A 26,881-nucleotide genomic window follows, 5' to 3' on the forward strand; every position below is an offset into this window, starting at 1 on the left:
GTCACTGGCAAAATAATTGGAGCCAGCAACCTGAATTGCGTGGTCATGGTAGATCCGAAACATAAACAAGCATTCAAAATGTATATCAAGACCAGCTAAGAGCAAACAGCTTAAGCCTTTGGTTTTGTTCTTGTTTATGATAGTTCTGCATGTTATGATCAAACTTTTTCAACAATGCAGAATTTTTTTAAATTCTGGTATTTTAAAACTTAAAGATACATATAGAACAAGAGATCACAGAGTGATCTTGGCGCCCACCAATGTGCCATTTTTGAGTGTTCCAAATTTCAAGACTTACTGACTAGCTCAAGGTCAAATTTCATTTCCGTACACAACACTGTGCCTGTGGTCCAAATTCGAAAGCTGTAGCTTGAGAAATGTGAAAGTAGGTCACTAGATCAATCTTAAGGTCAAAGTTTAATTCGGTACACAAAACTATGCAAGTGGTCCAAATTTGAAGGCTGTAGCTTGAGAAATGTGAAAGTAGGTCACTAAGTCAAAATCAAGGTCAAATTTCACTTCAGAAACAAATCTATGCATGTAGTCCAAAATTGAAGCCTGTACCTTCAAAAATGTGAAAGTAGGTCACTAGGTCAATGTCAAGGTCAAAGTTTGTTTCGGTACACAATCCTATTCATGTGGTCTAAATTTGAAGCCTGTAGCTACAGAAATGTGAAAGTAGGTCACTAGGTCAATCTTAAGGTCAAAGTTCATTTTGGTACACAAAACTACGCAAGTGGTCCAAATTTGAAGGCTGTAGCTTGAGAAATGTGAAAGTAGGTCACTAGGTCAATGTAAAGGTCAAAGTTTGTTTCGGTACACAAAACCATGCATGTGGTCTAAATTTGAAGCCTGTAGCTACAGAAATGTGAAAGTAGGTCACTAGGTCAATCTTAAGGTCAAAGTTCATTTCGGTACACAAAACTACGCAAGTGGTCCAAATTTGAAGGCTGTAGCTTGAGAAATGTGAAAGTAGGTCACTAGGTCAAAATTTATTTTGGAATACAGAACTATGCATGTGGTCCAAATTTGAAGCCTGTACCTTCACAAATCTGAAAGTAGGTCACTAGGTCAATGTAAAGGTTAAAGTTTGTTTCGGTACAAAAAACCATGCATGTGGTCCAAATTTGAAGGCTGTAGCTTGAGAAATGTGAAAGTAGGTCATTGGGTCAAAATCAAGGTCAAATTTCATTTCGGAACACGAACTTATGCATGTGGTCCAAATTTGAAGCCTGTACCTTCAAAAATGTGAAAGTAGGTCACTAGGTCAATGTCAAGGTCAAAGTTTATTTCAGTGCACAAAACTATGCATGTGGTCCAAATTTGAAGGTTGTAGCTACAGAAATGTGAAAGTAGGTCACTAGGTCAAAATCAAGGTCAACTCATGTCAAGGTTCATCTTGCCACTCAAAACCATACATGTGGTCCAAATTTGAATGTTGTAGGTTATCGACAAGAAGTTTTTAAAAGCTTTTCCCTATATAAGTCTATATGAACCATGTGACCCCAGGGCGGGGCCATATTTGACCCTAGGGGGATAATTTTAACAAACTTGGTAGAGAACCACCAGGCGATGCTACATTACAATATCAAAGCCCTAGGCTTTGTGGTTTGGACAAGAAGATTTTCAAAGTTTTTCCCTATATAAGTCTATGTAAACCATGTGACCCCCGGGGCGGGGCCATATTTGATCCTAGGGGGATAATTTGAATAATCTTAGTAGAAGACCACTAGATGATGTCACATACAAAATATCAAAGCCCTAGGCCCTGTGGTTTTGGACAAGAGGTTTTTCAAAGTTTTTCCCTATATAAACCATGTGACCCCCGGGGCGGGGCTATATTAGACCCCAGGGAAATAATTTCAATCATCTTGGTAGAGGACCACTAGATGATGCTTCATATCAAATATCAAAGCCCTAGGCTCTGTGGTTTTGGGCAAGAAGATTTTCAAAGTTTTTCCCTATATAAATCTATGTAAATTATAGAAATAAACAAAGGGCCATAACTTACTAAAAATTTGTTGAACCAGTCTGATTTTCAGGGGGACACAACTAGGGTACCAATACATCATTCTGACAAAGTTTGGTCAAAATCCCCCTGGTAGTTTCTGAGGAGATGCGATAACGAGAAATTGTTAACGGAAGGACGGACGGACGGACGGAAGGACGCCGGACCACGGACGCAGAGTGATTTGAATAGCCCACCATCTGATGATGGTGGGCTAAAAATTCAGCAAATAAAAAGACATTGTCCTGTGCTAGATTTTTTGCTAAGACCTAGATCTCAAGCAAGTTTTCATAAAGGGAGTCTATCAGAAAATCACAATTTTGTTGACATTTTCATAAATACAAATTTTCTACAATTTAGACATCAATGATACTTCTCCCAGACATGAATAAACATATTGTCTTTTTTACAGTGAAATAAGATATATAGACATGATTGTCTGCTTGTTTTTTTAGATAACTGACCAAGTTTAAAGAAAGCTGAACATTTCAAGCTGACTTGACATTATCTGGAACTATTTCACGTGTCAACATTTTAATTAATCACAATTTTCTCAACATACTGTGTGCAGGCTTTATCCTATGTTATCTGGATAAATGATGTTACAGTTTTTCAAACATGTAGAGCTATCTTAATTCTAACTCTGCAGTACTAACTCAGAAATCGTACACATGAACAGAAAACAAAATATTTGATTTTCTACTTTGTTTGAATTGTAAATCTTGAGAAAAAAACCTGTATTTCAGTAAATAGTCAAGTTCACATCTTAAGAAATATACACAGAGTTTACAGAAAACTAAAATATTTAAATGTCTACAATGTTTGAATTATAAATCTTGAGAAAATACTTGTATTTTAGTAAATAGTCAAGTTCACTTAATTAACAAGAGGGTCATTGACCCTAAAGCGCTCACCTGTGTACAAGACTTCAAGTGTGTTTGTATAAGTACAGAGTTAGGTTTCTTCTATGTTAGCCTATATTATATACATGTCACACACACTTTTGAACCAAGGGCAATTATTAATCTTAATTCTAACTCTGCAGTACTAACTCAGAAATCGTACACATGAACAGAAAACAAAATATTTGATTTTCTACTTTGTCTGAATTGTAAATCTTGAGAAAAAAACCTGTATTGCAGTAAATAGTCAAGTTCACATCTTAAGAAATATACACAGAGTTTACAGAAAACTAAAATATTTAAATGTCTACAATGTTTGAATTATAAATCTTGAGAAAATACTTGTATTTTAGTAAATAGTCAAGTTCACTTAATTAACAAGAGGGTCATTGACCCTAAAGCGCTCACCTGTGTACAAGGCTTCAAGTGTGTTTGTATAAGTACAGAGTTAGGTTTCTTCTATGTTAGCCTATATTATATACATGTCACACACACTTTTGAACCAAGGGCAATTATGGTACACATTACAAATCTGATATCACAGGCCAAATATCAAGGCTCTAGCTATTATTGATTCAGAGAAGAAAAGTGACCACACCCCGCTGGCAGCCATGTTTTTTGACGAATAGGAAGAATTTGAACAATCTTGGTAGAGGGTCACACAAGAACCATTTGTGCAAAATTATTTTAAAATTGGGCCAGCAGTTTCATATAAAAAAGATTTTTAAAGTTTCCACTATATACATACAGGGAAAAGTGACCACGCCCTCTGGCAGCCATGTTTTTTCGACGAATCAAAATACTTTGAATAATCTTGGTAGAGGGTCACACAAGGACCATTTGTGTTAAATTATTCTAAAATCTGACAAGCAGTTTCATACAAGAAGATTTTTAAAGTTTCCACTATATACATATAGGGAAAAGTGACCACGCCCTCTGGTGGCCATGTTTTTTGACGAAATGGTATAATTTGAACAATCTTGGTAGAGGGTAGCATTAGGACCATTTGTGTGAAATTATTTTAAATTCGGACCATCGGTTTAGGAAGAGATGTTGTTTGAAGTTTTTTCTATTTTTAGATCTGGCAGCCCCTATATGCAACCAAGCGGAACCGTTTGAACAACTTTGGTAGAGGACCACCCAAGGAACATCATGGCCAAGTTTCATCAAAATTCATTCAGTGGTTTTGGAGGAGATGTTGTTTGAACACAAATGTTGACAATGGACGACTTGATGCACGCACGCACGGATGACGGACACAGCGTGATCACAATACCTCACCATGAGCACTTTGTGTTCAGGTGAGCTAAAAGTATACACCGTGGGCAAAGCTCTCTGAAAAGGTATCAGAACTACATTCTACTAACATAATGCAAACAAAACCACTTCATTACAACTTACACTTTTCAAGTAACTAAGTACTAATTACAACCTACGATCTATTTCCAATTTACCTGGCTTCCTGCCATTGCTGGAACGCATTCAGTAAAGCAACATGGTCACTGTGTCGGTTCCCAGCAAGACTTTTATGGGCCCAACCAAGGCGTCTCCTATCAGAGGGAGTAATAAATGGCTCGGGAAATGTTGTACTGGCTGCAATAGTACATGCAGCATCACCAACACTGAAAAAATACAAACACGCTGAAATTTTCTACAGGATATTGTCCGTATTTAAGAAAAGTTAGAAGTTCTTTATGTGATTTATGTTTATAATTATGGAACAATGTCAAAATAAAACAAGCATATTGAATAAACAATAAAAATCCCTTACCAAAATGGGCGTAACTGTATAATCCTGGACATTTGTTATAAAACAAGAGGACCATGATGGTCCTGAATCGCTCACCTGTTCCCACATGACCCAGTTTTGAGTATGACGTCGTTTCTTCTATTATTTGACATAGTAACCTAGTTTTTGAGCTCATGTGACCCAGTTTTGAACTTGACCTAGATATCATGAAGATAAAAATTCTGACCAATTTTCATGAAGATCCATTGAAAAATATGGCCTCTAGAGAGGTCACAAGGTTTTTCTATTATTTGACCTATTGACCTAGTTTTCGAAGGTATGTGACTCTGTTTTGAACTTGACCTAGATATCATCAAGGTGAACATTCTCACTAATTTTCATGAAGATCTCATGAAAAATATGGCCTCTAGAGAGGTCACAAGGTTTTTCTATTTTTATACCTACTGGCCTAGTTTTTGGCTGCTAGTGACCCAGTTTCGAAACTGACCTAGATATCATCAAGGTGAACATTCAGACCAACTTACATGAAGATCCATTGAAAAATGTGGCCTCTAGAGAGGTCAAAAGATTTTTTTAATTTAAGACCTACTGACCTAGTTTTTGACAGCAGTTGACCCAGTAGATATCATCAAGATGAATATTCAGACCACCTTTCATACAGATCCCATGAAAAGTATGGCTTCTAGTGAGGTCACAAGGTTTTTTTATTATTTGACCTACTGACCTAGTTTTTGACGTCACGTGACCCAGTTTCAAAACTGACCTAGATATCATCAAGGTGAACATTCTGACAAATTTTCATGAACATCCATTCAAGGGTATGGCCTCTAGAAAGGTCACAAGGTTTTTCTATTTTAAGACCTACTGACCTAGTTTTTGACCGCAGTTGACCCAGTTTCAAACATGACCTATATATCACCGAGATAAACATTCAGACCAACTTTCGTACAGATCCCATGAAGAATATGGCCTCTACAGAGGTCACACGGTTTTTCTATTATTTGACCTACTTTTTCAAGGCACGTGACCCACTTTCGAACTTGACCTAGATATCGTGAATATGAACATTCTGATTAATTTTTATGAAGATCCATTCACAAGTATGGCCTCTAGAGAGGTCACAAGGTTTTTCTATTTTTAGACCTACTGACCTAGTTTTTGACCATACATGACCCAGTTTCGAACTTGACCTAGATATCATCAAGATGAACAATTAGACCAACTTTCATACAGATCCCATGAAAAATATGGCCTTTAGAGAGGTCACAAGGTTTTTCTTTTATTTGACCTACTGACCTAGTTTTTGAAGGCACATGACCCAGTTTCAAACTTGACCTAGATATCATCAAGATGAACATTCAGACCAATTTTCCTGAAGATCCATTCAAGGGTATGGCCTCTAGAGAGGTCACAAGGTTTTTCTATTTTAAGACCTACTGACCTAGTTTTTGACCGCAGTTGACCCAGTTTCAAACTTGACCTAGATATCATCGAGACAAAACATTCAGACCAACTTTCATACAGATCCCATGAAAAATATGGCCTCTAGAGAGGTCACAAGGTTTTTCTATTATTTGACCTACTGACCTACTTTTTGATGGCACGTGACCCACTTTCGAACTTGACCTAGATATCATCAAGATGAACATCCTGATTAATTTTCATGAAGATCCATTCACAAGTATGGCCTCTAGAGAGGTCACAAGGTTTTTCTATTTTTAGACCTACTGATCTAGTTTTTGACCGCACGTGACCCAGTTTCAAATTTGATCTAGATATCATCAAGATGAACATTCAGACCATTTTTCATACAGATCCCATGAAAAATATGGCCTTTAGAGTGGTCACAAGGTTTTTCTATTATTTGACCTACTGACCTAGTTTTTGATGGCACGTGACCCAGTTTCGAACTTGACCTAGATATCATCAAGGTGAACATTCTGACCAATTTTCATGAAGATCTTGTGAAAAATATGGCCTGTACAGAGGTCACAAGGTTTTTCTATTTTTAGACCTACTGACCTAGTTTTTGACCGCACATGACCCAGTTTCGAACTTGACCTTGACATTCTGACCAATTTTCATAAAGACCCTATGAAAAATGTGACCTCTAGAGTGGTCACAAGCAAAAGTTTATGCACGGATGGACGGACGCTGCGCGATCACAAAAGCTCACCTTGTCACTTTGTGACAGGTGAGCTAAAAAGAGCTGTCCATAAAACAGTCTGCTTGGCTATACAACAATTTCTTAATCAAGCATCGGTCATAACTTTTTTTGTTTGGTTTTTCAATTTTTTATTTCACTTTAGAACAAATGAAACAATTAGCAACATATATAATATTCTATCTGACAATACAAAAAGATTATTTAATTATAAATATATCTATAGTTTTCAACTAAACGTTGTAACTATGACAGACAGGGATAGCAAAAAAGAAGGTATTTTGTTTTTGTTCTAAAATGTTTTGTGTATGATGAATAATGGAAAATGATGATAAATGAAATGATGACGGAGTGTCATCAGTCATAACTTGGCAAAATTTATGTAACTGAGTTACTTTATACAATTTATTACAAATGAAAATTTCATGACAGCTATAACAGCTTGCTTGTAAAACTTCATTCAAGTAAGGGTCATAAATTAAATTAATTTCAATCAAGAGTTCTGAAACCTGGCTATGAACAGATGTTACATAAAAAGGACCTTGTGTGAAGTTTTCTTTGTTGGGTTTAATGTCACACTGAAACAAATATAGTTCAAATTATGGCAATTTTCCAGCTTTTAATGGTGGAGGAAGGCCCCAGGTGCCCCCCTGTGCATTATTTCATCACGGGTGGGCACCAGGGTAGAACCACCGACCTTCCATAAGCCAGCTGGATGGCTTACTCCCATGCAGAATTCAATGCCTCAGGCAAGGTTCAAACCCACATCGATGAGGGACAAGTGATTTGAAGTCAGTGACCTTAACCACTCGGACACAGAGGCCCCACATTAAGTTTCAGTCCAATATACGTAGTTATTACTGAGATACAGCTTAACAGTTTATTTCATATCTTAAGTTAATAAGGGCAATAGTTTGCACAATTTTCAACCAAGAGTTATCTAACTTCATTATTTCATTAGGTCTGTTGATTTGGAAGCACTGTGCTAAGTTTCAATGCAATACAAGGAGTTGTTACTGAGATAGTTGCAAGCAAAACTTTTGTCAGAAAAGGGTCTTACATTTAATTCCGCCAGGAGTTATCTTACTTGGTTAATTCAGTAGGTTCGATCACTATGAAGCATTATCTGAAGTTTCAATCCAATATATATAGCAGTTACAAAGAAACAACTCGATAGTTAGTTGCACACAAAAAAGTGAACCATATTTACAAAGTTGATGTGCCATAATTTGTAAAAAAAAAACTAAACCAAGTATTATCTTAGTCTTTTCAGTATGTATTTTCACTTAGAATAACTCCTATATCCATTGAGTAAATCTGTAACTTTTAACTGGTATACATAGTTTGAACTTTGAAGTTATTCTTAAAGGGCTAAATCTGATGCCAAGTAGGCTAATTACTTACAAGAATATACAACCATAGATGATCATTTTTCCTAACCGAGGCTCTATAGGTAATCGGGCTAAAATTTTTCCAAGGGGAGTTAACTCATCATTGGCATCAAGAGCCCGCATTTCTGAAAATAATTGTAGCAGATCTTAAATACTGTAAGAGCTCTGTAATAGTAAGCCCTCAGATAAAATAAGGTAATCCACGTTAAATACAAACAACTTTATCATTCTAAATTTTTATAGATGGACTAACTGGAGTTCTCATTTAGACTTACAGAAATTTCAAATTTTCCTTAAGTTCTGAAGATTTTTTCATAAATCTGAAAATTTGTTTTAAACAGACAGAATTTTTTCATACTACTCTTCAGTTGATTTATCCTCAAAGGAATTTCAGAAATCTAGAAATCAGAAACTTCCATAGAAATTTACTAAGAGGTTATTGGGCCCAAGTCGCCCACCTATGGAGACAGTTCAAGCATACCTTTAAGGAGAGCTTCAGCTTCTATAACAGCATCAATGGGTGGAGGTTCTACTGCTTTAGCCAAGAATCCGGAGATTGAACCTAATCTGAGTAGCTTGATTGACAGAGCAAGCTCATGTAGGGGTGTGCGGTAAATCTCAGGAGTAGTATGTTGGTCCAATCTGAAATTTCAACACATGTAAAATGATAGGGTTAAAACCACTTTTTGGCAACATCTTTACCCTTAATCTTGCATAAGTCATGGTGGTACCAACAATTATCTCTGTAAGGTGATGAATGTGGCTGAGGTAGGAAGACACCAGCTACCACTCAGAACATGACTTCACAAATAAATGGTCCTGTGTTTCATCACCAAAGGCCCCACTCCTCAAACTAAAATTACCAAAAATCTTGCATCCTCGTGGATGAATTTTCCCTGTATGGATGTTTTACTTGAGGCAATCAAAACAAGTGAATGAAGTATTGCCATGCAATACAAAGTCCCCTACTGGAAGGCACCTAATTTTCTCTACTGCAGTATAGCATAATGAACTGATAACTGTCAATGATGTATAAACAATATTGTACTATATATACAGTATGCTATAAACAAAAGACTTGGATTAAAATTTGTATATATAAAACCCTATAGTTGTTTTCATATAGCATATTTGGCCGATTATCAAAAAGGTAATGTTATTTATAGTAAAAAAAAATCCATATAAGTCCATATAAAACTCTTTACCAGGTGAGATAGGTCAAAATACACCTAAAAATTGGATGTAACATGCATGTTGTACCACAGAAAACTGGTCTCGATTTTTCCCTACGGCCTGTAATAAGTAAGTTTCAATACAAGCTATTTATAGTAAAACAAAGGGAAATAACTAAAAAAACAAGAGTGCCTCATGGTGGTGAACATTTGTGCCAAGTTACATCAAAATCCCTCCATGCATAAAGAAGAAATGCTCCAGACAAAGTCATTCTTGAATTTGGCATTTGACCTCTAAGCATGACCTTGACTGTAGACCTAGGGACCTGGTTCTTGTGCACAACAATCTGTCTCATGATAGTGAACATTTATGTCAAGTTACATCAAAATCCCTCTATGCATGAAGAAGAAGTTTTCCAGACAAAGTCATTCTTGTATTTGACCTTTGGCATCTGAGTGTGACCTTGACCTTTGACCTAGGGACCAGGTTCTTGTGCATGACACTCCCTCTCATAGTGGTGAACATTTGTGCCAATGAGCCCGTCCGCTTAGCTCAGTAGGTAGAGCGTCGGTCTACGGATCGCGGGGTCGTGAGTTCGATCCTCGGGCGGGGCGTATGTTCTCCGTGACTATTTGATAAACGACATTGTGTCTGAAATCATTAGTCCTCCACCTCTGATTCATGTGGGGAAGTTGGCAGTTACTTGCGGAGAACAGGTTTGTACTGGTACAGAATCCAGGAACACTGGTTAGGTTAACTGCCCGCCGTTATATGACTGAAATACTGTTGAAAAACGGCGTTAAACCCAAAACAAACAAACAAACATTTGTGCCAAGTAATATTCAAACCTGTTTTGCATGACAAAGTTATACACCGACAGAAATAATGTCCCATTAACCTTTGATCTCCAAGTGTGACCTTGACCTTTAAGCTAGGGTTCTGGGTGTTGCGCATGACACGTCGTTTCATCATGGGGAACATTTATGCCAAGTAATATTAAAATCCCTTGATGGATGTCAGAGTTTGGACTGGACAGGAAAAAAAACCCTATTGACCTTTGACCTCCAATTGTGACCTTGACCTTTGAGCTAGGGGTCAGGGTATTGCGCATGACACATCATGGGGAACATTTGTGCCAAGTAATATTAAAATACCTTCATGGATGGCAGAGTTATGGACCGGACACGAAACAGACCCTGTTCATGCCATGTTAACATCTGACTGCCAAGTGTGACCTTGACCTTTAAGCTAGGGGTCTGAAAGTTGTGCAAGACGTATTGTCTTATTATGAGGTACATTTGTACCAAGTAATATTAAAATCCCTTCATGGATGACAGAGTTATGGACCGGACAGGAAAAAAGCTCTGTTGACCTTTGACCTCAAATTGTGACCTTGACCTTTCAGCTAGGGGTCCGGGTTTTGCGCATGACATGTCGTCTTATCATGGGGAACATTTGTGCCAAGTAATATTAAAATCCCTTCATGGATGACTGAGTTATGGACCGGTCAGGAAACAGACCCTGATCATGCCATGTTAACATTTGACTGCCAAGTGTGACCTTGATCTTTGAGGTAGGGGTCTGAAAGTTGTGCATGACATATCGTCTTATTATGAGGTACATTTGTGCCAAGTAATATTAAAATCCCTTCATGGATGGCAGAGTTATGGACCGGACAGGAAAAAAGCCTTCTTGACTTTTGACCTCAAATTGTGACCTTGACCTTTAAGCTAGGGGTCCAGGTTTTGTGCAAGATACGTCGTCTCATGATGGGGAACATTTGTGCCAAGTAATATTAAAATCCCTTCATGGATGACAGAGTTATGGACCGGACACGAAATTGCGGATGGACGGAAAGACGGACGGAATGACGGACGAATGGAAAAGCGCATTGCTATAGTCCCCGAAACTGGTTTTCAACCAGTAGGGGACTAATAATCCGGAAAGGTTTCAGAACTGGAGCATTCCTTGTACTTCTCTCAAACTAATAAAATCACTAACATTCCTCTGGAGGAATACACGTATACAATATAGTAATTTTGCTGAATATTTGTGAGCCTTTATTTTAGGTGATGTTAGCAAACAGAACAAGCTGCAAAATTAAAAACACCTGTGAATATCAAGCATCATAATCACCAAAAGTATAAGCATTTACCATTTGCAAATTCTTAATAACCTGAACATATCACTTATCTATCACATTATGAAACAAGAGCCCTCCTTATGGGTGCCATTGTTTGTCTGCAAGTGCTGAAGAATATGTAACCTAGCAATCCAGAACATATGAGTCTAGTTTCTTCGAAATCCTTCATGGAGTTCATGAGTTACAGAGCAATGACCTTTGACCCCTCATTGTGACCTTGACCTTGAAGCGAACCATTCAGAACATGCACTTCTGCATGTTGTTTGAAAATTTGTCAAGTTTCTTTGAAATCCTTCATGGGAGAGAGTTACAGCGCGGACACGAAACAAACTTATATGACTACTGACACCTAAGTGCGACCTTGACCTTGAAGCGAACCATCCTGAATATGCACTCTGCACATCATCTTGATGTGGTGAACATTTGTGTAAAGGTTCTTCGAAATCCTTCATGGGGGGCAAAAGTTGCAGAGCGGACACAAATCACACTCATATGACGTTTGACCCCTAAGTGTGACCTTAGTGAGAGCCATCCTGAACATGCGCTCTGCATGTCATCCCGATGTGGTGAACATTTGTGTTAAGTTTCTTCGAAATCCTTCAAGGGGTTCAAGAGTTACAGAGGGGACACAAAATTGCAAATGGACGCAAGGATGGACACCGGGTGTATAACATAATACATCCCTTTGTGTGTATAAAAATTTTACCAAGAAACTAAAGATTTCCAAGTATGAAAAGGGCCATAATTCTAAATGCAGAGTTATTATTCTTAACCTAGATAGTCCCCTAATGATGCTACACAAATGTGCAAAGTTTCAAAGCTGTAGCTTTTATAGTTTTTGAGAAAAGGTGGACCTTAACAAAAAAATTCACCGACTCCGACGATCAAGTGACAACAATTCATTGTAGAATTTTTTCAAAAATCAGATGAACTTATAGACAAGAGGGTCATGATGACCCTAAATTACTTACCCGAGTAGTATGAGCTACATGTTTCAAATGTCAAACTGATGCTAAAATGTCAAGAAAGTTAGTAGGTCACATTCATGGTCAATGAAAGTAAAGTGGCATGATATTACTTGGGATCATCAGGTAATTATAACTGAAGTCTTGGAAATAGGATCAGATAATTTGTTAAGTATTTTTTCCTATATAACTCATATAATAACTAAGTGACCCCAGGGTGGTGCCTCTTTTAACCCCAGGGGCATAATTTGAATGATTTTGGTAGAGGAATACTAGACAATGCATCAAACCAAATATCAAAAGCCTACATCTTGTTGTTTCAGTCAAGAAGAATTTTAAAGTGTTTTCCTATATAAGTCTATGTAAAACTTGGGACCCCCAGGGAAGGGCCTCTTTTCACCCCTGGTGTACAATTTGAATAATTTTGTTAGAGGACCATAAGACAATGCTACAAACCAAATATCAAAGGCCAATGTCTTGTGGTTTCAGACAAGAATATTTTTTAACTTTTTTTCCTATATAGGTCAATGTAAAACTTGGGACTCCCGGGGCAGGGCCATATTTGATCCTAGGGGATAATTTGAACAATCTTGGTAGTGGACCACTAGATGATGCTACAAACCAAATATCAAAGCCCTAGGCCATGTGGTTTTGTACAAGAAGATTTTCAAAGTTTTCCCTATATAAACCATGTGACCCCCGGGGTGGGGCCACATTTGACCCTAGGGGGATAATTTGAACAGTCTTGGTAGAGGACCACTAGATGATGCTACATACCAGATATCAAAGCCCTAGGCCCTGTGGTTTTGAATAAGAAGATTTTTAAAGTTTTTCCTTTCAGTTGCCACGGCAACCAGAGTTCTGCCTGGAATTCAATTCTCTGAAAAATTTTGAAAAAGGGCCACTCAAGGATCATTCCTTTGAAGTTTGGTGTTATTCTGCCCAGTGGTTTTCAAGAAGAAGATTCTTTTAGGAAATGTTGACGGACGGACGACACATGATGGACATTGAGCGGTCACAAAAACTCACCATGAGCCTTTGGCTCAGGTGAGCTAAAAAGTCAAAAAATTATCCCAACCTACAATATTTCAGGCTTAAACAACCACTGACCTTCTATAAGCTTCCTTATAAGAAAGAACAACAAGAGGGTCATGATGACCCTGAATCGCTCACCTGAGAAATATGAGCCACATGTTTCAAATGGCAAAGTGATGCTAAAATATTAGAAAGTAGGTCAGTAGGTCATATTCATGGTCACTGAAAGTAAGTTTTAAGATCGGTGTGCAAAACTACATGTCATCCAAATTTCAAGGCTGTAACTTAAAAAAAACAAGGAAGTAGGTCAAGGTCACAGTCAAGTGACCCCTAATCACTTGGGGTCATCAGGCAATCATAATTAAACAGTCTAGGAAACATGATCTGATTTTTGAAGTATTTTTTCCTATATAACTCATATAACAAGTGACCCCCAGGGCAGGGCCTCTTTTCACCCCAGGGGCATAATTTGAACAATCTGGTTAGAGATCCACTAGGCAATGCTACATATCAAATATCAAAGGCCTATGCCTTGAACTTTCAGACAAGAAGACTTTTTTTTAAATTTTTCCTATATGAGTCTATGTTAAACTTGGGACCCTCAGGGCAGGGCCTCTTTTCACCCTAAGGACATAATTTGAACACTTCTTGTAGAGGACCACAAGGCAATGCAACATACCAAATATCAAAAGCCTAGGCCTAGCAGTTTCAGGCAAGAAGCTTTTTAAAGTTTTTTCCTGTATAAGTCTATGTAAAACTTGTGACCCTCTTTTCATCCTAGGGGCACAATTTGAACAATCTTCATAGAGGAACATTAGACATTGAGCAGTCAAAAAAGCTCACCATGAGCCTTTGGCTCAGGTGAGCTAAAAATATTAACAGCAGCATTGGTCTCATTACAAGTGATTTTACACAGGCCCCATAAAAAGTACTGCCAGCACATATTAACACAAGCAGTAACTGTATCATATTGTTATAAGAGATGCTACCTTTGATCGAATCAGATATATATATTGACAACAAATTTTTAATTCCATGACTTGTCACTTACTTATCAAATCTTGCCCTTGAACACAGGTGGAAAGCAAAACCCTCTCTAACACGCCCAGCTCGGCCCCTCCTCTGTTCTAGGTTGGTCTTGGAGGCCCATACTGTCGCATAGTTTGTCATATTGTTGTGTGAAGTGAAAAGTTTCATTTTAGCTCTGGAAGTATAATAAATAAAAAATTTCATTTCTTTTATTATTTTATATAGTCTCTGCACTTCTTACACTTATCCTGAAACAAATCTATAACTGTAAAAAAAACCCTGTAAAACAGATGAACAAAGGAGTGAAATACATGTATAGTCCTGGGTCTTTATGCTGTGAATATGAATCACTGAATGACCTAATCTTCTTGGATTTTCATGGTTCACATATTCATGAAATTAAATCTGAACAAAGTAATAATTATCACACACGTTTATATTAACTTCAAATTTTGAAATCCATGAATTCATGTCCTTGCAAAATAGCTGTTCTGGACAAAATCACAATATTTTATGCATATGAAGTTAAATGATTTCACAGTATCAATAATTTTCAAGTGTCTATATTTTAGTACCGGTATATAATTTTACTGAAATTTTTTATGATAACACTTACTTGCAAGAATCTATGACAAAAGAAACATCATTGATGGTGATACTGGTCTCTGCTATATTGGTGGACAGGATGATCTGTAATTCAAACAATCATTGCTTTTAGTCTGTGTCCGATAACTGTTAATTTTTCCCCTTAAAAAGGCAAGGAAAGAAAAACTGCCTGAAGAGAATACAAACTTCCTAGTTAATGTGTTCTGTGTGGTAGGGGGGGGGAGGAAATAGATTGGTACAAAAAAAGCTATTGCACTCGATAAAACAAAAAACAATATGGTAACATTGCTAAACAGCACGAAAAGAAAATTAATAAATTTCATGGAAATTGTAGAATAGCAACACCAATGACTTCATTTGCAAAAAATATCATAAAATGTTTGTAGCAATAAAAAAATATCTAAAGAGACAAGAGCACTGCCTTGCGATGCTCATCTGATTTTTTTGTCTCTGTATAATAGAAATATTGTCCTATTCATGATTTTCTAAGCCCAAAAGGGGCCATAATTCTTGCAAAAGCAATGTAGAGTTATGGTACTTGCTGTGCAGAGTCAACTTTTAATGGTGAATAACTACTCCAAGTTTTAAAGCAATAGCTTTGACCGTTAAGCAGAAAATGTGACCTAAACGCAAAACTTAACCAAAAAATCTGATATTTTCTAAGTCCAAAAGGGGCCATAATTCTTGCAAAAAGCAGGATGGAGTTATGTTTCTTGCTGTACAGAGTCAGCTTTTGATGGTGAACAAGTGTTGCAAGTTTTAAAGCAATAGCTTTGATAGTTTAGGAGAAAAGCTGACCTAAACACAAAACTTAACCAAGAAATCTGACTTTCTAAGTCCAAAAGGGGCCATAATTCTTGCAAAAAGCAGGATGGAGTTAGGTTTCTTGCTGTACAGAGTCAGCTATTGATGGTGAACAAGTGTTGCAAGTTTTAAAGCAATAGCTTTGATAGTTTAGGAGAAAAGCTGACCTAAACATAAAACTTAACCAGGCAACGCCAACGCCGATGCAGACGCCGATCAAGTGATGACAATAACTCATCATTTTTTTTTCAAAAAATCAGATGAGCTAAAAAACCATGAAAAATACATTTTCTGGAGTGAAGTAGTTATCCTTTTAGTTAATAGTTGCTGAAGTATACAGACAGGAGGAAAAATACATGACAAAAATGGTTGACATGCCTTTTCAAATGTTTATTCTGGCTTTATTTGCCAAGTAAATATATTCTGATAGGTCAACAAGAACAGATTTTTACATAAAATTTAACAGTAATTCAAATTTCATCAGGGTAGGTCAATGACAGAAATATTGTTTGAAGAATTTCTTTCTTTAATCTTTACAAACTTATGAAAAAAGAAACACTGATTCAATTGGGTACACTACAAGATTTACAAAGTCTTCCCAGTTTCTATGAATAGATTATTCGCAGATACCCATAATTTAGAAAAAGACAGTAACTAGAAGACACTTTTGTAGAAAAGTGCATGTCTCCCCCAAAACACAGTAGTAATAGGCAAGAGGTCAATAGGGGACAGGAGCGGAAATCAGTGAGACAATGATGGTTGGCCTAGTGACTGAAATGCAATAGGGATCATCTATTTGGCATGTCCAATCATCCCATGACACTTCAATGTTCTGGGTCAAGTGGTTCACAAGTTGTGGATTGGAAACGGTTTTCTATGTTCTGGCCCCTGTGACCTTGACCTTTGATCATGTTACCCCAAAATCAATAGCGGTCATCTACTCTGTATGTCCAATCATCCTATCTAGTTTCAACATCCTGGGTCAGGTGGTTCTCAAGATATTGATGGGAAATGGTTTTCCATGTTCAGGCCCCTATGACCTTGACCTTTGATCGAGTGACCCCAAAACCAATAGGGGTCATCTACTCTGTAAGTCCTATTACCCTATGAAATTTGAAGGTTCTGGGTCAAATGGTTGTCAAGTTATTGATTGGAAACGGTTTTCCATTTTCTGGCCCCTGTGACCTTGACATTGATCGGGTGACCCCAAAATCAATAGGGGTCATCTACTGTGCATGTCCAATCATTGTATGAAGTTTCAATATTCTGGGTTAAGTTTTCCATGTTCAGGCCCCTGTGATCTTGACCTTTGATGGAGTGATCCAAAATCAATAGGGGTCATCTACTCTGTAAGCCCTATCACCCTATGAAGTTTGAAGGTTCTACGTCAAATGGTTCTACAGTTATTGATCAGAAATGAAGTGCGACAGACGGACCGACGGATGGACAGACAGGGCAAAAACAATAAGTCTCTCCCACTGTAGGGGGGAGACATAAATACTTCAGGTCAATGAATCCATAATATTACCTTTGTGACACCTTGAGGTACAGGGTCAAACACACGTTTCTGATCTTCCCTCGGGATCTGTGAGTGCAGTGGTAACAATCGGAAGTTTCTACCTCCTAAATAACATTATGAAAATGCACATTTCAAATGATCAGTTTCAAAATGATCTTCAGTTAAGGTAGTACATCCATAATGACAATAAAAAAAGTCCATTTGATTATGTATTCTCTTTTATCATTCCATTATTCTCTAGTACAAGACTTTTGGTACTAGCCCTGCAATACAAAAACATCATTCAGAGAATATTAAACAGAGGCTGCCATTGCCACAATGGGCCTAAACCCTTAACTCTGTCATCACTGTGCTCAGACAGTAATGTTTACTCCTTTTATAGTTGTACTTAGTGGTCTATTTATTCCAAGATTCCATTTAGTCAACCATTCAGCAATAGCAAATATCTTCAAACTACCATTAAAATTTTCCTGATATTCAAGTTTATACATCAAAAATTACTTAACATGAATATTTCAACGTATATTTCATTTAGCAGACAACAAATTATCAAAAACTGCATATGTTTTTCTCATTGCTTCGGTTTTAAAGTCACAATCGCAAAATTTATGTTCTGTGTTGATTTTCCCGCCTTTAACAGAGGAAGAAGACTCTTTGTGCATAATCTAAAGCAAAGGTTGGCACATCAGTACAACCTTCAATCTACATTAAATGTTCCAATGCTGTTAACTGTTTTGAGACAATAGTACTGTAAATATCAAACAACAAAACAGGGTTCTATGTTATAATTGTGTTACAAAACTCATACTAATAAACAGATGTGAACGTTTCACCTGTGGCAAGAATGTTCTTACATACCAAATTCTGGGTGCATTTCAAGGTGTTTATGTAGAGCAAAGATGAGATTCCATCCCGGCAAGAAGACAAGGATAGCTCCTTCCACCTCCAGGGTCTTGATGTACTTGATCAATGCCTTAATACAACAATAACATGATATGATATATACCATTCATTCATCTATGCACAAAGTAATTATAAAACAAAGGGGCAGTCAGTATCAATATTTTCAACTCATTGTTTTTAGGACATATGCCTGCACCACCCTCCCAACCAATCAAATCAAAGCATTTCTAATTCTAAAACAGACAAGGCATTATATTAATAATCATGGGGTCAGGGAAGTTTGATCCCCACTAGGTGAAGCAACTGTTCTCCATCACAATATGATAGAAGGCACATAGAAACTCAGTCATACTTACACCTCTGAATTATGTGGGGAAGTTATCATTAACAAGGGGCACAAAATCAAAGTGCACTTGAAGATTATACCACTATTGTACACAATTTGAATACTACAGAATATTCCTATCAGAACTTATAAAACAAGTATTAAAATCAGTTCATGCTTAAGACTGAACAGATACCTCAATAAGTTCAAATGAAGTTTCCTTTTCACTGATCATTGCCATGGCTCGTTTAGTCTGTTCACTGTACTCGTTGGAAATAGCAAGGTTCATGTTATCCTGTGAATAAAAACAGCTATAAATATCTAGAACCAATCTAAGTATGGATTTATCTATGTATGTATTACAACTCTATTTGTAGACAAGTACGTAAAGAATATTGTTACAACTTTGTCACTTGTCTACTAGCTAATTGTTTTTCATTAACTGAGCTATATAAAACACATTAAATGAAATAAATGATTCAAGTTCTATATCACAAATCTTATATGGGATATACAACTGTGAGATATGCATTGTTCTATATCACAAATCTTATATGGGATATATCACTGTGGGATATGCATTGTTCTATATCACAAATCTTATATGGGATATACCACTGTGGGATATGCATTGTTCTATATCACAAATCTTATATGGGATATACCACTGCGGGATATGCATTGTTCTATATCACAAATCTTATATGGGATATACCACTGCGGGATATTGTTCTATATCACAAATCTTATACGGGATATACCACTGCGGGATATGCATTGTTCTATATCACAAATCTTATATAGGATATACCACTGTAGGATATGCATTGACAGATATAGACTTACTGAAATAAATCACAATTTACTTGGGATCAGTTCATAAATGAGAGTTGGCTATCTTCATCATTGTAGTTTCTATGTGTATTACATACAAAATAACAAAATGAAAAACTAAGGCAACAAGAGCTGTCTGTTGACAGCGCGCTTGACTATTCGAAGCATTGATAGAAGTATAGGGTAAAAATATTACCAGAGATTTTCAGACAAAAGAAAAAGAATAAGACAAAATGCAGAATTTAGATAAGTCTTGCACTATGTGTGACCATGGTGGTAAACAAGTGTTCAAAGTTTCAAAGCCATATATCAAACAGATTAGACAAAATACGGAATGGTATGCAAACATAACTAATTTCTATGTCAAAAAAGGGCCATAACTAAGCTAAAGTCCTTGTCCTAGTTATGTAGTCTTGCCTACATATGTAGAGTATGATGGTTAACAAGTGGTCAAAGTTTCAAAGCCATATGACAAACAGGTTAGGCAAAATATGGATTGGTATGAAAAACTTAACTGGTTCAAAAAGGGCCATAATTCAGCCAAAATAGTTGACAGTTATGTACTCTTGCCTACAGATGGAAATCATGATGATAAACAAGTGTTTAAAGTTTCAAAGCCACAAGTCAAATAGTTTTGACAAAACATGGACTTGTACGAAAACTGAACCAATTTCAAAGTCCAAAAAGGGCCATAATTCAGCCAAAATCCTTGACAGAGTTATGTTCTCTTGCCTACAGATAGAAATCATGATGATAAACAATTGTTCAAACTCTCAAAACCACATGTCAAATAGTTTTGACATAACATGGACTTGTACAAAAATTGTACCAATTTCCAAGTCCAAAATGGGCCATAATTCAGCCAAAATAGTTGTCAGAGTTATGTACTCTTGCCTACAGATAGAGAATGCTATAATAAGTGTTAAAAGTTTAAAAGCCATATGTCAAACACTTAACACAAAATGTGAACTAGTGCGAAAAACTTAACCAAGATTTCTAAGTTAAAAGGGGCCATAATTCAGCCAATCCTTGATGGAGTTATGTACTCTTGCCTAAATCTGGACATGGTGATGGTACACAAATGCTGAAAGTTTCAAAGCTTTATCTCAAAAGACTTTGTTCCAAAGTTGACTGGTACGAAACATAACCAAGGTGTGACGCCGATGCTGACACCGATGCTGTGGTGAGTAGGATAGCTCTACTTATTCTTCAAATAGTCGAGCTAAAAAGTGGCTCATTATGAAGGTAAAGGTAAGCTTTACTTAACCTTGCATACCATCAATAGACAATAGGAACTACAAAGCTCTTGTGTGACTAAGTAAGTATCCATAAGGGCTTATTTTTCCTAACAATACAACCATTTCAATACCCAATGCCAAACAAGGGAGCTACCAGTATCATATTTCACATCTTTGGTGTGACACAGCCAGAGAGAAAACACTGGACCTCCTGCATCCAAAGCGGAATTCTACTTCAGAGCTATTGAGGCGGTACATACTGTAGAGGTATATTTGATTTAGAAGCCTACCTCACTGTCTCCTGTCTCATCTTCTTCATCCCTGTCCCTTTTCTTCTTTCTATCATTTGGTGGAGGAATAAAGTTCAGCATCTGTATACAGTCCTCAAGGTAGTACTCTATAACATGATTTATCACAAATTATGTACACTTTAACAGCATAATGACTCATCTACTAAAGTCAAAGTATGTAAAAAAAACCAAAAACAATTACCCTTGTTCTACTGAAATGAAGAAAGATACAGGTGTTGTTTCGCTAACCTCTGTTGAGTTTTTGTTGCATTTAACATACTACCACTGAGCAGAACAACTGACCTTCTGTAAGCCAGCTGGATGCTTTCTCACAGGAAAGGATTCTAGAATCCCCCATGAGGTTTTGAATGCACAGCTGTGAGGGGCAAGATTTAGTGACTTAGTCTCTGACAAATCTATGTTAAGTCTGCTGCCATTTCAACAGCTACAATGAGATCTATTTATTTATTTATTTTGTTGGGTTTAACGTCGCACCAACACAACCATAGGTCAAATGTCAACTTTCCGGCTTGATGTTGGAGGAAGACCCCAGGTGCCTCTCTGTGCATTATTTTATCACAAGCTGGCACCCAGGTAGAACCACCAACATTCTGTAAGCCAGCTGGATGGCTTCCTCACATAAAGCATTCAACATCCCCGAGTGAGGCTCGAACCCACATCGATGTGGGGCAAACGATTTGAAGTCAGCGACCTTAACCACTTGGCCACAGAGGCCCCACAATTAGATCTGTCTTAATTAATGGTATTCAAGGCATTTTAACTGGCATGTATAAAAAAGAAGGTAGTGACTTAGTCAGGATCAAACCTGAAGAAAGCAAATCTAATATATATCATACATGGTAAAGTACAACTTGAAAAAGTTTTAACAAAGTTCTGCTGGGGATTAAGCAACATGAAAATCAAAGGAATGATCTCATCAAGTAAGCTTTAATCTTTATAAGAAAATGTCAATGGTGTTTGAAATATACTTGTATCATGTCTGATTAGAAAAGTTTGATGCTAATATTTAGCCAGTTTGTTCAGATTCAGTTTAATACCTTGAACAGGAAATGTTCTGCCGTAGACCTCCACTACCTGGCAGTTACCAAAGTAATCTGTAAACAGTGTTGTATCTACAGTAGCTGACATCAGCACTACACGCAGATCCGGGAACGTGTTTACCATATCTCTTAGCAACACCAGTAGAAAATCAGTCTGAAACACATGAATAATATTCATCTAATATATCGATTAAATCAAGAAGTCAATCATCCCAATACTCTATACAATAACAAAGATCATGCATACGATCAGTGCATTAAGCTATACTGCCAATACATGAACTAGCAGAGGTAGAATACTTGCTTTTTTCTACAAAAAATAAAGTCAACACTGTCTTATTGGCCATTTGTATAAAGCAAGTAGCAAGTCTGCAAACTTCCTTAAAAAAACATTTTTTTCGAACATTTTTGTTCTAATTTCAGACTTTCAGCAGCCATCTTCCTTTAGCAGCCAGACTGTGTCCCTCCCTTCACTGGCTTCTTAAGGCAGGTTTTACTGTATCACAGTCAGTGAATATATTAAATAATTCTTACATTAAGATCTCGCTCGTGTATTTCATCCACTATCACATGTGATACTCCTCGTAGACCATTCTCCAACCTTCTCAAGAAAGTTCCTATAAATACAGGTAAAGATTATAAGCCACACCTACCACAGACTAGCCACACCTACCAAAGATTAGCTACACCTACCAGTACAACCTTTTTTTTACTATGCTTCATATCCCTCAAAACATTACATGACTTAAGAACACTGTCAGCATGTAAGAGATCAAGAGGCATACCATGAAATCATCATTATTCCCTATGAACTAAATTTCACAGAAAATGTATCAGGTTGTAACAATAAAATCAAATGCCAACAAACAACAAAAAGTTTTTCTTCAACATTTTTTTTTTATTTTATCATTAAAACATATAGTTTAAACTGTAACCAACAAATTTGATATAGACAAAGTTACATGGCTTTAAAGTGTACATAGAATGAAAACCAACTTATTACATAAAAAAGCATTATCTACATCAGAACACAAGAGAGTAACAGATACTTGCCAACAGTACAGTACATTATGGCACCATATGGTCTTGGCATGACAGTTTCAAATCTAACACTGTATCCCACACTGGTTCCCAGGATCTCTGCCCTCTCATTGGCTACCCTCTCTGCTATAGAGATTGCACTGATTCTACGTGGCTGTAAAATATTTCGTGTTTATTTCATTGTTTTTTTAGTTTTTGTTTTGTTTTTATTAGGTTTAAAGTAACAGCAGTACAGTTTAAGTCTAACTATCAGTGGCGAGCTAAAAGCGCTCATCAGCATTCTTTTTCCATATGCTGATGAGCCTTTCTGGTTCTCAAATGAAAAATTTAGGCAGCTTCTCCTGCTTTTGATAGTGACAGAAGACCCCAACTGCCCTTCATGGCGTTATTTCATCACAGGCGGGCACCTGAGTAGAACCATCAACTTTTCATAACCTAGCAGAATGGTTTCCTCACATGAAGAATTTTACACCAAAGTAAGGTTTCAAACTCATAGAACTATTTTGATACTATTTACAGAAACATTTTAACTGAGCAAATACCATACATCAAAGGAACTGTTCTTTTTATTGTAAGGTTAATCAGCAATTAGGATTTTTATCAAAATACAGCTGTGCCTATGTTACTAGCCACCTGTATTAAGAAGCTCAGTTGAAGTGTTTCTGTAAATAGTATCAAAATAGTTCTATAAGTTTGAAACCTTGCTTTGGGTGTAACATTCTCCGTGTGAGGAAGCCATTCAGCTAGGTTATGATAAGTTGAGACACTCAGCTAGGTTATGAGAAGTTGATGCTGTCAGAACGTGTTGCTTTCTTGGGTGACTGTGGAATACAGGTTTAAATATATAGCAAACATAATATTTAGAAACAAGAGTTAGTGGTTTGTTCCTGGGGTATGCATGTAACTAACCATCATTCCTACAGTTAAAATAAGGCTACCTAAAACCTGTCAAACCTTGTCTTTCCTGCTAGGAAAGCAGGAACCTCTCTAAGATACCTTCTTGTTGCAAACATTTCACACTAATAAGCAATCATTTCACTCTATGTGTCAAAAAAGGCCCTATAACTTGAAACAAGTAGGTAAAATCTTCCAGAAAAGTTTACTTATTTAACATAGAACACTGATTAAAAGAACATCTGTTATGATGTTACAATACCCATGTTATGATAACATTACAATACCTGTGTTATGATAATATAACAAAACCTATGTTATGATAATGCAACAACACCTGTGTTATGATAATGTAACAACAACTGTGTTATGATAATGTAACAACACCTGTGTTATGATAATGCAACAACACCTGTGTTATGATAATGCAACAACACTGTTATGATAATGTTACAGTACCTGTGTTATGATAATGTTATAATACCTGTGTTATGATAATGTTACAATACCTGTGTTATGATAATGTTATAGCACCTGTGTTATGATAATTTTATAGCACCTGTGTTATGATAATGTAACAACACCTGTGTTATGATAAGGTAACAACATCTGTGTTATGATTATGTTACAGTAACTGTGCTATGATAATGAAACAACAACTGTGTTGTAATAATGTAACAACACCTGTGGTATGATAATGCAACAACACCTGTGTTATGATAATGCAACAACACCTGTGTTATGATAATGCAACAACACCTGTGTTATGATAATGTTATAATACCTGTGTTATGATAATGTTACAATACCTGTGTTATGATAATGTTACAATACCTGTGTTATGATAATGTTATAGCCCCTGTGTTATGATAATGTTATAGCACCTGTGTTATGATAATGTAACAACACCTGTGTTATGATAATGCAACAACACCTGTGTTATGATTATGCAACAACACCTGTGTTATGATAATGTAACAACACCTGTGTTATGATAATGTAACAACACCTGTGTTATGATAATGTAACAACATCTGTGTTATGATGTAACAACACCTGTGTTATGATAAAGTAACAACACCTGTGTTATGATAATGTACCAACACCTGTGTTATGATAATGTAGCAACACCTGTGTTATGATGTAACAACACCTGTGTTATGATAAAGTAACAACACCTGTGTTATGATAATGTACCAACACCTGTGTTATGATAATGTAGCAACACCTGTGTTATGATAATGTTACAGTACCTGTGTTATGATTATGATACAGTACCTGTGTTATGATTATGTTACAGTACCTGTGTTATAATAACGTTACAGTACCTGTGTTATGATAATGTAACAACACCTGTGTTATGATACTGTTATAGTACCTGTGTTATGATAACGTTACAGTACCTGTGTTGTGATAATGTTACAGTACCTGTGTTATGATAATGTTACAGTACCTGTGTTATGATAATGTAACAACACCTGTGTTATGATAATGTAGCAACACCTGTGTTATGATAATGTTACAGTACCTGTGTTATGATTATGATACAGTACCTGTGTTATGATTATGTTACAGTACCTGTGTTATAATAATGTTACAGTACCTGTGTTATGATAACGTTACAGTACCTGTGTTATGATAATCTAACAACACCTGTGTTATGATACTGTTATAGTACCTGTGTTATGATAACGTTACAGTTCCTGTGTTATGATAACGTTACAGTACCTGTGTTATGATAATATTACAGTACCTGTGTTATGATAATGTAACAACACCTGTGTTATGATAATGTAGCAACACCTGTGTTATGATTATGTTACAGTACCTGTGTTATGATAATGATACAGTACCTGTGTTATGATTATGTTACAGTACCTGTGTTATGATTATGTTACAGTACCTGTGTTATGATTATGTTACAGTACCTGTGTTATGATAATGTTACAGTACCTGTGTTATGATAATGTTACAGTACCTGTGTTATGATAATGTAACAACACCTGTGTTATGATAATGTACAAACACCTGTGTTACGATAATGTTACAGTACCTGTGTTAAGATAACGTTACAGTACCTGTGTTATGATAACGTTACAGTACCTGTGTTATGATAACATTACAGTACCTGTGTTATGATAACGTTACAGTACCTGTGTTATGATAACATTACAGTACCTGTGTTATGATAACGTTACAGTACCTGTGTTATGATAACGTTACAGTACCTGTGTTATGATTATGTTACAGTACCTGTGTTATGATAATGTTACAGTCTGCACCTCTTCCTGTCTGAATCATCTGGTCCAATATAAACTGTGGCACCTGTAAAACACAACACTCATTTAGTCTACAGTTCAGATCTCTTGAGAGCTCTGTAAGCATACAATAGTATCTTTCATATTATTCATCATTCAAAAAAAATTCTTAGGAATTTCTCAAACCTTCAAATTATCTTGATTGTTCTGATTCAATTGTCAAAAACAGTTCCGACATGGTAATATATTTTTAGTTATTATATTACATGTATATCATGAAAAATATCTTTAAAATACAAAAAGTTTGTCCTAGACCTTTAGAACAATGTATAATGTATCTAAAACAAAACTTTCTTAAAATGCTATATTAATTTTGTTTAGAATAACTTTTCTCAATTATAGCTTGAAGCATACTGAAATGGTCTGCAATGGAAACTGCATGACTGTGCAATCTGTTGCTAAGACAGCTTAAAGTAAAATTTCATAGTATAAATTTACAACTAATAAAGTTACGCCAAAAAGAATACTTTCACTTCATAAGTGCAAGT

General features: G+C 36.4%; 1 protein-coding gene across 3 annotated transcripts in view; it reads right to left on the bottom strand.

Moving 5' to 3' along the window:
- The window catches only part of LOC123546037 (ATP-dependent RNA helicase A protein-like), a 67,973-nt gene that overhangs the window by 14,758 nt on the left and 26,334 nt on the right, over positions 1 to 26,881 (bottom strand). For all 3 annotated transcript variants that reach the window (XM_053524513.1, XM_053524514.1, XM_053524515.1), the window contains 13 exons: positions 26,329 to 26,400; positions 23,194 to 23,335; positions 22,675 to 22,757; positions 22,138 to 22,294; positions 21,080 to 21,186; positions 18,914 to 19,012; positions 18,348 to 18,462; positions 17,499 to 17,593; positions 15,177 to 15,250; positions 14,583 to 14,735; positions 8,697 to 8,857; positions 8,229 to 8,340; positions 4,365 to 4,532 (listed from right to left, as the gene is read on the bottom strand). In XM_053524513.1, the coding sequence (XP_053380488.1) occupies positions 4,365 to 4,532; positions 8,229 to 8,340; positions 8,697 to 8,857; positions 14,583 to 14,735; positions 15,177 to 15,250; positions 17,499 to 17,593; positions 18,348 to 18,462; positions 18,914 to 19,012; positions 21,080 to 21,186; positions 22,138 to 22,294; positions 22,675 to 22,757; positions 23,194 to 23,335; positions 26,329 to 26,400 (1,538 nt within the window). The remainder of the gene's footprint in view (positions 1 to 4,364; positions 4,533 to 8,228; positions 8,341 to 8,696; positions 8,858 to 14,582; positions 14,736 to 15,176; positions 15,251 to 17,498; positions 17,594 to 18,347; positions 18,463 to 18,913; positions 19,013 to 21,079; positions 21,187 to 22,137; positions 22,295 to 22,674; positions 22,758 to 23,193; positions 23,336 to 26,328; positions 26,401 to 26,881) is intronic.

Source organism: Mercenaria mercenaria, chromosome 15, assembly GCF_021730395.1.
Source record: "Mercenaria mercenaria strain notata chromosome 15, MADL_Memer_1, whole genome shotgun sequence".
In the NCBI taxonomy this organism is placed as follows: domain Eukaryota; kingdom Metazoa; phylum Mollusca; class Bivalvia; order Venerida; family Veneridae; genus Mercenaria; species Mercenaria mercenaria.